This window comes from Euprymna scolopes, chromosome 4 (assembly GCF_053919585.1).
Source record: "Euprymna scolopes isolate OS-2025 chromosome 4, ASM5391958v1, whole genome shotgun sequence".
In the NCBI taxonomy this organism is placed as follows: domain Eukaryota; kingdom Metazoa; phylum Mollusca; class Cephalopoda; order Sepiida; family Sepiolidae; genus Euprymna; species Euprymna scolopes.
In genome coordinates, this window is record NC_136485.1 from 141,199,286 (window position 1) to 141,211,475 (window position 12,190).

At 34.6% G+C, this 12,190-nt stretch overlaps 1 protein-coding gene across 2 annotated transcripts in view; it reads left to right on the forward strand.

Moving 5' to 3' along the window:
- Window positions 1-213: 213 nt before the first annotated feature.
- The window catches only part of LOC145269539 (AP-5 complex subunit beta-1-like), a 104,048-nt gene continuing 92,071 nt past the window's right edge, over window positions 214-12,190 (forward strand). For both annotated transcript variants that reach the window (XM_080125300.1, XM_080125304.1), the window contains exons 1-4: window positions 214-372; window positions 7,514-7,605; window positions 8,904-9,030; window positions 11,092-11,226. In XM_080125300.1, coding sequence (XP_079981426.1) covers window positions 262-372; window positions 7,514-7,605; window positions 8,904-9,030; window positions 11,092-11,226 — 465 coding nt within the window. In that variant the 5' untranslated portion in view covers window positions 214-261. The remainder of the gene's footprint in view (window positions 373-7,513; window positions 7,606-8,903; window positions 9,031-11,091; window positions 11,227-12,190) is intronic.

Consider the following 12,190-nt stretch of genomic DNA (forward strand, 5'->3'; position numbering starts at 1 on the left):
GTTGACTTTTTTTTGTAACCACATAAAAAAAAATTATACACACAATTTTATAACAATTTATTCGATAAGCTTGTAATAGCGTTATAACAAGTTATACTAGTGCAAATGTTCAGTTTTAATCTAAAATAAACTTTAACTTTTTTTTTTATTTTTTTTATTAATTATTAGTTTAAAGAATTATAGTTGTGAAACTGGGACATCTTTTGAGAAGCGACATATTTGACTCTTCACCGGTGATCATCATTATTGGCCAGTGTCAAAATGGGGAAGACGACCAATAATCAGTTATTGGCGAAAGTTCGATCGGAAATTATTAATGGAGATGCTTTAAGATTGTTCCAAGAAGAATATTTCGCTCTCGACATCATTCGGGTTTGTTATAATTTTGCACTTCGATGCATGTTTCTTCGTTTTGCTATGTTTGTGTTCGTTAAGTTCCTGTCTCGTCTGCTTCATCATGTTTGATAATTCATGTCTGCTTGTTCTGCCTTTTTATCTAACTTAATAATTAATGGAATTAGGAAAATAAATTCTACGTGTATAGCTATTTTTTAAAATTATTACACGGTTTGGTAATCTATGTGCATTTGTTTATAACATAATAATAATAATAATAATAATAATAATAATGAACATTTTGTGTGTGTGTGTGTGTGTGTGTTTATTCAAATCGGTAATTAAGAGTAGAGAAAAAAAACAGAAAAGTCTCTATGATGTACGTATTCGTTACAGAACAAAGATATCATACTCCAAAAATTACGTTAATCGATTAATTTAAGTAGTTTAGAAAAATGGTACTTCTACAGTTTAAAAACTGATTTTTTCCCCTGGATTTTAACAACATGCGATGCGCGAAAAAAAAAAAAAAAAAAAAAAAAAAAATGGCGTTTCCATTTTCGGCGATAAACTGTAGAAGTACCGCCATTAAATAAACTTAAAAAAAAAATGTTTCCTGCTAATATGAAAGTTAAGTCATCGACGATAATAATTTTACGGCGGGTGGGGGCAGCTCGTTCAGGTCCGCCAATCTAGCTTTTGAATGAAAAACATTATTATTTATTCTTTTACGATTTTGTTGTAAAATTTATTATCTCAAATTCAGGTTTCCTGTTTCATTTATTCACCGTCGCCGAATTTCAAAGTCCACTTGTTTATTTTGCAATAAGTTGGATCACATGATGATGATGTTTCGTATTATTAAAATGAAAAGAAAAAAACCCAAAAACCCTTAGTCAAAAATAATTATGTATTTTTATGTTGAGAAAATATTTCGGATTTCCTATTCAAATAATATTTCCGAATCTATATTTTTATACTAAGAGTGTAAGACTATTATTATGTTATTGGACTTTAGTAAACACAATAAAAAAAAAAAATAAAAAAAATGGAACTACTTACTAAAAATACACAGGACACTTTTGCTCAAGTAAACATGTCTAAGGGAGATAATTCACGCATATTTAAAAAATTAACTCAAGCCAAGATTACTATTAAACAATACTATGTGAAGGTTTATATTGGTGGAAGATACATCCTTAACAATCAGTACGACAGTTTTTTTTTATTATCATTTTTTTTTCCTTAGTAGGGGATGGCCTTGCATCTGTCAGATAGTTCTGGACAGTTCTAGAAAGGCCATCTTCTCAGGCTTTAACTTCCCTTTATGAAAAGGGATTGGTTTCACACTAATCACCTGTGTGTGGGCTACTCAGGCATTATTTGTTGACCAGAGTGCACCTCCATTTGAGCGATGACGTTCCAATCCCGACCTTGTGTCACGTCTTATTGTGGTGGTGGGGCGAGAGGGGATTAGAAGGAAAATAAATACTTACTACTCCTAAGCCTTTTGGCTAGGAAGAAAGTTTAATATCTGTTCTGATGAAACACTTCATCTTTTCTGTCCTCGGTCAGTGAAGGAAAACATCCTTCTAGACTAAGGCAACCTTTATTTTTGTCCTTATTACAAATGCTTTTTTTGGAGCTGGACCCCCCCCCTTAAAAACTGACCTTGTGGTCAACTCTGCTCAAATGAGAAGACAAGTAAATAGAATCAATATATATGCCACCCTATTTGCTATGAGTGAAGTGTACACACACGTATACATATATAGATATATCATATATATCATATATATCATATATATCATATATATCATATATCACTAACTTGAATCATTTCTCAGTGAACTCTCCAGATATCTTAGGACTAAGTGAAACTAACTTGCATGCCTCTATTGCCTTTAACCACTTTAACATGCCTTCCACTTTGTCATCTTTCACTTTGTCATAAGGACTTTGGCACACAGATGCACGGACTTGGAGTCTATATTTGTAATACCCTCCCCATAACTACGGAACCTAAACTAGAATGAGACAATTAGGCCTTAATGTACTTTAGACTGACTTACAATATAGTGTTAGCTACTTATATATATATATATATATATATATATATATATATATATATATATATATTTTTACTGCTCTCCCTTGACTCATGTCTGTACTCTAATCAATCACATGTCTGGCAGCATAGATTTAGCACTTTCCCTAGACACTAGCGCTCAAATACATGTATTTAGTGATTTTAATGCTCACCATAGTAATTGGCTTGGCTTCTCTAACTACACAGACACAGCTGGTAGCATCGCACATACTTTTTCTATATCGCATTACTTGACACAGGCAGTAATGTCCCCGACCTGTCTCATAGATCGTCAGGACCAGCAAGCCTCACTTCTGGACATATTTCTGACCACAGTTCATCAGGATTGTGTAACAAATGCCCATTGCTTTCTTGGGAATGCTGATCATACTGTGATAATGATATCACTCTAAACTCTCGACCCTAAGTTGAAGAGCCATTCCTCAAAATGACAAGGTACTATAAGAAAGCTAACTGGGATGCCTTCAGGGATCACATCAGAGATGCTCCATGGAGAAATATCTTTTCTTTTCCTGTTGAACAGTGTGCAAATGAGACCACTGAATAGTTCAAAGCAGCAAATGAAGCTCCCACACGAAAATTCTATAGCAAACTCTACTCTCCCCAATGGTTTACTTCTACTTGTGCAGCTGCCATTGTTCAGAGGCAACATGCATACCACAGATTTATCCGGCACAAGTCCACTACAAATAGACCAAAGTTTATAGAAGTTAAGTAATTGTAAGAAGAAAATAGCTACAGCTAAGAGAGAATGTACTGAAACCACCAGAAAACGCATTGAAGCGCGGAAATTAGGAACTCGTGATTTCTGGAAAACCTACAACAGTGTAGTAAATAATGTGCGATCAACAATTCTCCCACTATTCAACAATCATGAGGTTGTTTGCACAGCAACTGAGAAAGCTAACCTTGCTCATCGGTTTACTTCCAACTCTAATTTGGACCCAGCAAACCACTCCCTCCCTTTGCAGACAGAAATCACACAAGATGATCTGAAAATCACACCTTCTCAAGTACATGATATCATAAAAAAACTTAGACACCTCAAAAGCATGTGAACCTGATCTCATTCCGGCTGTACTATTGAAAAAACTGCTCTGCTGAGGTTGCCACAGTTCTCTTCAAAGTTTTCAACAAATGTCTTAACGAATCTTGCTTTCCTGACTGCTGGAAAACTGCTTCTGTGGTACCAGTTTACACAAATTCTGGTGAAAGAACTGACTCATTAAATTATTGCCCACAGTAGTCTCCTTCCTCTTTTTGCCAAAATATGTGTGTCCATAATTAATCAAGCTTTAGTCCACCACCTCACAGCTGCTAAACTTCTCTCTGACCAATCCGTTCTGCTGCAGATATCCTAACTGTAATCTCTGAACATATATACCATGGACTGGATAAGACAGGGGAGATTAAGGCCTTTGACTGGGTATGGCATGATGGTCTTCCCAGGAAAATCTGATCATATGTTATTACTGGAAGAATACTTAACATAATTAAATCCTTCTTAAATAAGAGAAGAATCCAGGTGTTAGTCAATGGTCGTACATTAAAACAATATGATATAAATGCGGATGTGCATAAGTGGCCGATCCTTAGACCTTTATTATTCTTGTTATTCATAAATGACCTCCCTGATGATGTAACTTCTGAGATGGGCATATTTGCTGACAACACCATGCTCTATAACATACATGAAGGTAAAACGAATGAACTCATATCCAAGGCAATGGCAGAAACCCTAGCGGAAGTCCTTCAATCTGTAGTGGAATGGGGACAAAAATGGATGATGACGTCCAATGCTGCGAAGACTAAGCTTCTTACCTTTAATAATTACAAGAAACCTTCTCAACCACTATAGCCATAGCTAATGATACATTACCTGAAAGCACTTTGTTTATACTCCTTGGTTTAAGATTCACAGGGAACATGAGTTGGAACAGATACATCGAGGGCATTGCCAAGGCTGCTGCAAAGAAGGGGGACTCTCTACCAAGTTAGAAAGTTACTTACTCCTGAGAGTATCCTGTACCTCTACAAGGCTCCATGTATGGAGTATTGTTGTCACATTTGGGCTGGTGCATCTACTACTAATCTCTCACTATTAGAAATGGTTCAAAGGAGAGTTGTCAACTTAATAGGTCTGGCACTGTCAGTAACCTTTGTCCTATTGACATAATGTTGCATCCTTCTGCCTGTTTTATAAGAATTTTAATGGTAGGTAGCCTGACGAACTACAAGCCCTTGTACCCTCTCTATGTAAATAACCTCGTCAAACCTGACAAGCAGAAAAATCCCACCCCTACACAGTTGAGATTCCCAGATGATAGCCTTCTACTCTAATAGTTTTTTCCCTAGAACTGCTAGACTTTGGAATTCCATTCTAGGTTCCTGCTTCCCTGACTGTACTGACCTACAGTAGTTCAAGTGTAATGTAAACAGACATCTTGCTGCTCAACTCCCTGCAAAGTATCCCTGCTGATTATGTCCCAGATAGTAGCCCCCTACATGAAAGTGGCTCTATGCCTTGTTTGGAGTGAAAATGTAATTAAGAAAAAAATGTGCGGAGGTGGGAGAAAGTTCGATACTGACTACAAGATGTTTGCTTTTGATGTGAAAGGGGGCAGGGTCATTGTTTGTGCTTTTTAATTAATTCTTTTTCTTTTTTTTCTGCCTCTCCTTCAAATAAAGTTTTTCAGTCCTTTTAAGTAAACCCTTGTTACTATATATATATATATATATATATATATATATATATATATATATATATATATAAACTCTGTGAACCATCTAAGTGTGCTTGCTTGAATCTTGTCTTAAATGATCAAGCAATTCCATCTTTTAAAAAAGAGATGACAAGTGAATTTATATATGTTTATCACATGTATATCATTTACATATTTTTTATTTAAAAATTAAATATTTAAAAGCAACAAAATCGTGCATAAAAATTTGACAAGATCTTGTAGCTCAGTGGTAAAACATCAAGTTGCCAATTAGGCAATTACGATTTTGATTCTTGTTAAAAGTTTAGCCATGCTGATGACGAGTAATACCCCGAAACATGTGTACATGGATGGATAACTTTTATGCTAGTAAAAAATATTTAAATATTTAATAAATAAAAATAATAATAAATAACAAAAGAATATGTCCTGAAAATGAACAAATAAACAAAGGGCTTAGGAAGTAAAACAATTACATACAACAGAATCGCTAATAAAACAATAACAGATCTTATATGTATATCACATATATAGTTATTGAATTAATAATTTAATGTAAAAATGGAAAACTGCATTTATTCATGACATTGTATGTGACTCATGAAATAATCGTCATAATCTACATACATATATATAAAAAATTATGTATAATATATGTATGTATAATTATAAACAGAATGAAATTCAAATTATTAGAGATACTTTAAGTTTGGTGGCCCTATAAAGTAAATGTGATATTGTGGTGACTGATGAAGTGAAAGTGATGGGCGAATGATGAATGAAAGAAATGCTATACAATGCGGGGCGAGGGGTGACTTGTTGCTTTGGACACCCCGAAAACCGAATTATCTCCCCTTCCATGCACAAAGGTTAGAATAAAAGACCTCTAGCCGATGCTCCTAAGATTGCTGCAAAAATGGTTGGATTATTCTACCGGTCCAGAAAGTATGCCCCCCCCCCATCTTCTATCTGAATAGAAGTCAGATACATTCTAAAAGGAAGTAATGTTTGCACATGCGGAGAGCATGCTGACTTGCCTTGACTATTCGAACTATTGTTCTCATTTTGAGTGTTATTATCACAGCGTTTCAGTTAATGTAATTTCTGACCGTCTTCAGGTGTCTCTTATCGAACTTGGCATAACTGAATTTTACTTAGTGCTTTGTCTGTAACGGATAAATGACTAAGTAAAATTCGGTTCTAAGTGACAATCTTCTGGAGGTTGAAGATTCTAGTAATACAATTGCGATATACTTATTTCTATCCGGACATGGCTGAGAGGAGGAGAGCATGCTACCCTCATAGATTAAATAAAGGCTTCAGCTCTAAATTCCATATGGATTCCCGAGTTTGACCTGGGTTCAACCAGATACATCTGAACAAGGTCAAAGGTTACTTTTTTTGTTTTGTTAAGTTTTAATGCAGTATCCATACTGTGTTTATGATAGCATACTCTCAAAGATTACCAAAACCTTTTTTTTGCTTTTGGCAGGGAGGGTGGGGGGGTGGGGGGTTAGAGTAGGGTACGTTTTGTTGTCGCAAGATAATCCTTCCAGGCATTATCTTCTCTTTTTTTTGTTCATTGGTTATAATGTATTATCCATACTCTGTTTATGGAGTCATATTCCAGGGTTAACTAAAACCGTTTTTTTTTGGGGGGGGGGCAGAGGTAGAGTAGTATACATATTGTTCTCACAATACAATCCTCCCAGCTATTATCTTCTCCTTTTTCGTATATTAATAGTTTTAACGTAGTATTCATACTGCATGACAGATCTATTTACCATAAAGATAACCGTTGGAGGGTGGGGTAGTCTACGTATTGTTGTCACAAGACAATCCTTCCAGGCATTATCTTCTTCGTTTATGAATAGTTTTAATGTAGTATCCATACTGTACATATGACAGCATACTCCCAGAGATTACCAAGACCATTTTTTTTTTTAGGTTGCATCAACCAAAACATTGTGAGAATACTACTCAAGATAAGAACAGTAGTTTTCATAATCCAAATAAGACAAACTGTTTTCATGAATCATTAAGTCTTATCCACGAGTGGCTTTTAATCTTCATAAGCGGTGAAAACAGAAATCCTTTTCTAAATTTTAGTGGATCATCAGGAAGAGTATAATCCTGCATGGTCATTTGTATGCCAGCATCACAACTCTTAAATATATATATATATATATATATATATATATATATATACCATCTCTCACATGTCCATCTGCATTTCATATCTCTTAACCAACCCCCATCCACTCTGTAACACTTTTTTTTAATACACTTTTCTCTCCTTTCTTGTCTCATCAATTTTATATTTATTTTATCTTTTTCAATTCAGATGCTCTATGAAGACACAGTTGATGAGAAAGAGAAAATCCAATTGCTGACTGTTTTGCAAGAATATGGAGGTGCTGGATTGGAAACTTCCAGGTAAACAGAAAAGGCGGCTTTTAATATCAGCTTTCAATTTGACATTTTATATTTCTGGCAAGTTAATAAATGTGTAACAATTTAAATGTAAAGTCAATCCGTCGCTGATGAGAATTATAATTTTAAAACACTAGCAAACAGTTAAAAATTAATCAAAAAACATAATTGTAATCAAAAACCGTCATTGTATGGTAATTTCAATAATAAAAAAAAGGTACTTGTGTAGTTTACGAACTGTGGTGAAATAATGTTATTATTTAGAAAGCCATTCTTAACATGGAGGGATGGGCTTTTCTAATTATTCTAGGCTTTCACTTTATAATTATTTTCATAGCAAGTGCTCGTCTGAGCTCCAATCTATGGTCGTCCCTTGCCAAACTTTCATGAAGAAGACTCGTTCAACTGAAATCACAGTCAATAATTTCCTAAATGTGGATTCCATGAACAAAACTTCTTTTTTAAAACCGCACGCCTTTGGAACTCTGTTCTGTTTGCCTGCTTTCAAGCTGACTACAATATGGTCGTCTTCAAGTCCAATGTAAACAAGTTCTTGATGAGCCGTCCCCTTAAGTCATCTAATTTACCCAATTTTCACTACGAACAATTACTATGATATTGTTTAATTGACTACTGTTCACTTGTTAACGCTTATCCTTGAATGTCCTCTATTTTTTTTTTTTTTTCGGATAGGAATTTCAAGTTATGTTCAATTTTTAGTGTATGTTTTGTTCATTAAATTATTAGGTAAAAATGTAGAATAGTTAAAAAATCTCCTCCCCATGTTAAGAATGGGTTTCTAAATACTGTTATTTTAGTATGGTCCATATTCTGCATAAGTATCTATCTTTTTATAAATCATCTTGTTGGATTTTCAAAGTATCATTCAAATAACATTTAAGCTGAAAATTCAAACTTTGTTTCTAATTAGCCAATTTCCATTTATTATTGTTGTACCATGTTATAATGTACTATTTTTTATTTAAAATATTATTTAGTCCAACCCAGATGCCTGTTAATATGAAGCACTTGAGCAAGGGGCATAATTCATTTTGGATTGAAGAGTATATTAAGAGTTGTCTACCTTAAGTTTAAAAATGCACAAACAAAAATTAAAAACTAAAATGACTTCACCGCATCCCAAGTAATGCCAGACAGGTATGGGCTAATGTTTAATAGTTGTGTGTCAATTGAATTTTGGTAATACTCCCTGTGGAGGAATATCCTCAAAATCCAAAAATAATTTTCCTTTTCTCTTGTATTTAAGTATTTTGATTAATTCTTGGAAATTTTTCTTTTAGTGTGGATCAAATCATCACATCTTTGGTGGATATTTGTACACAGTCGCTTTCTTTACCACCGAAAAGCAGTTTCCTGTCACAAGTTGCTATTACAACAACTTCTCTGTTAATTCAATTTAACCTTGTGGTAAGTCTATATATATATAAAAGTGAATGTGTCTGTGTGTGTGTGTACATTTCCCTACGCAATAACTCTGTCAATTTTCAGTCTACAGACTCGAAATTTGATATACAGGGTACTGAAATTTGGGAAAATCTTTGTTATCCGGTTTCGGCCAGAAATTTGGTTGTTAAGGGGTCAAAGTTCAACGATTTGACCTTTGAGAACTCTACCAAACTCCTCCGACAATTTTGGGTCTAAACACTTGAAATTTTAGATATAGGTTCCTTGGGCATGGATCTCACTTAACAACTTCATTTGAGCTCAAAACAATAAATGTTAAGGGGTCATAATAGGGGTCAAAGTTTAAAAAAAATTGACCTTTTTTTTTTTTTTTCTCAACATACACCTCCAAACACCCAGGCAACACCGGGCTGAAATGCTAGTATTCAATAAAGCAAGGTGAAAATACTGCAGCATTTCCTTTTTGAAAACAACTCTTTTTATTTAAAAAAATTTTTTTTATTACTAATTGGCCACCACTTGTCAAAATCCAAAAGTCGCTCTAGGATATAAACTAATTGTTATATAGAACATGGGGGGGGGGGGGGCAAAATATCAGTACGATTATTTGGTTCCCCGATAAAAGGAGGGTGGGCCTTTAAATTCACCCTTGTCTGTTCGTCTGTCCATACTTTTCTCAATAACTACGCTTTGGAATTTTTTGAAATTTTGCACAAACATTAAACATGATATGAGTAAAAAAGTAATCGAACAAATTTTTTGGGAAAACTATTTATTTGTTTTTTTGCATGGTACAGAACTCAAATCTGCATATGTTAAGGCCTAAAACTGCACCGTTTGTTCATTTTCACCAAGATTTGACGTTCCCTGGGGACTTTTGAGGCTAAACAGGAAGGGGAGGGGCAATGCTGAACTTAGTCATTTTTTTATGCCTCGTTCACTGTGCACTCACGGGGGACCATGCATGCTTCACTTGTTATGATTGTTTTTGATGTCTAGAAAATATATATCAAGACTAAAGATATTTTTAGGATAAAAATATTATGGTAGAAATATATTAGGAATGTTAATGTAAGTATGTTAAAACAAACAAACATGTTAAAACATAAACGATGGATATTTATCGGACTACTGTTCTCATCTTGAGTGTGATTTTCACAACGTTTCAGTCGATATAATCTCCAACCTTCTTCAGGTGTATCTTAATGAACTCTGGAATGTTTCTGTCAAACTCGGGAATTTGGACGGATTGCCATCATTGAAATGTTCCAAAGTACTCCAGTATTTCTATTTCATATTAGTCGATCAGCTATTGCTGATAGCAGTGTTTAGACATCACCTGATGGAAAGGGAGATGCATGAAGGAAGGCAAAATTATATCTATCTTTACAATCTCTTTCTATTGTTATGTTCATGGTAGTAGCTCAGCTGTGCTTCAATGTATGGTTCACTCCTATAAAACATTTACTGCAAAAACTCGTTTTTTCTATAACCACTATCATTAATTTTTCTCTTCCTATGTCTACCTCAATCCAACTGGAATTTCTATGAGCAAAGTTTCTTTTGAAGAACTACTTATCTGTGAAACGCTGTGCTGTGGGGCTGCTTTCCAAATGACTACAATATGGTCGTTTTCAAGTTCAATGCTAACCAAATTTTTGCCGAGACGTTGTCTTTGATAATCAGGTCTGCCTAATTTCAACCATCATTACTAATCCTTACAGTCTTACTATTTTTATTATTCATCTGATGCTCATTGATCCTTGTCCTCAAATGTTCCTTGGGCCTTGATATGTGGTGACTTGTGCATAAAAATATCTGTGTCACATATGCAAACACTTTTGAAAAGTTAACCATTTTATTTTTATTAGGAATGCCGAGTTGTAAACATACACGTTAGATATATTGAATTACCTCCCTTAATGTTTAACACAAGGAATGGCTATTTATACATATAGATATTAAATACAGCCACACGATGACATAATATATTAGAGATGATTTTTTTTCCACACTTACAGAATGAAATAATTAAAGTTCAGTTTATTCTTTATTCTTTTTCAGGGCATCAATTCGCATTTATGTTTGTTGCTTACTGATTTACTTTTGCCCCTCGTAAAGAAAACGGATTACACAAACAACCTGCGACTCCGAGGAGTGGCCTGTTGCTGTCTAGCTGAAATGGAAGATTTCTGCCCGGTATGTTGCCACCAATTTTCTTTCTTTCTTATGTGCTTTATCTGTGCCAAAACAAAAACGGAGATTCCATGAACAAAGCTTCTTCCTTAGAAGTGCACGCCTGTGGAACTCTGTTCCATTTGCCTGTTTCCCACCTGACTACAACCTGAATGTCTTCAAATCCAACATAAACAAATTCCTGATGAACCGCCCCCTTAAGTAAGACACTTTATCAAATCTCAACACTAACGTACTGTACATGCAATAACCCTTATCCCCGAATGGCTTCTGGACCTTGATAAGTGGTGACCACCTTCTAAAAAAAAAAAAAAAATGTGCCTAGCATAATAAGTAAAATGATCATATACTAACTTGACTCTGTGTAAATTCCACAGTTCCTTTTACTTTAATCTACAATTTACTGTTAATAATTATATTTCATTTTAAATAATTCTTCTCAAGAAACAAATAACCTTTTCTTTTTGCATAAAAATACAGGTTTAAATGATAAAATTGTTGCTCTAGAAAAGACAACGTAATTCCATTTCTGTTTGATGAAAACTGGTTTTCTTTTTTTTTTGTTGTTGTTGTTGTAGACCATCTACTAATTGGCCAGTTGTGTACAAATCCTAAGAGCGATAGGGGCCTTCTATCATGTCTGAAAGTGACACAATGTTCAACGAGTGAGACTGGAGATGCACCGCTGTACATCTCCTGCTCTCTAATAATCCAAGTTATGAAAACAGGTCCATTGCCAGCACCTTCAATCGCTGCATCACTGAATTGTCACAAATAACAGGGACATGCGCAGAGGGATGAAAACAAAGTTTCCGGCCATGGTTATGGTCTTTAGTATGGTTTCAAGTAAGGGTCACATCATGCCACCTCACATCTTCGAATTATGATTCTTAATGTGGAATAAGTATATTGTGATGGTAGGGTCTTTGAGATTGTGTAAAAGTTTTGTTACCATTGGTAATAATTT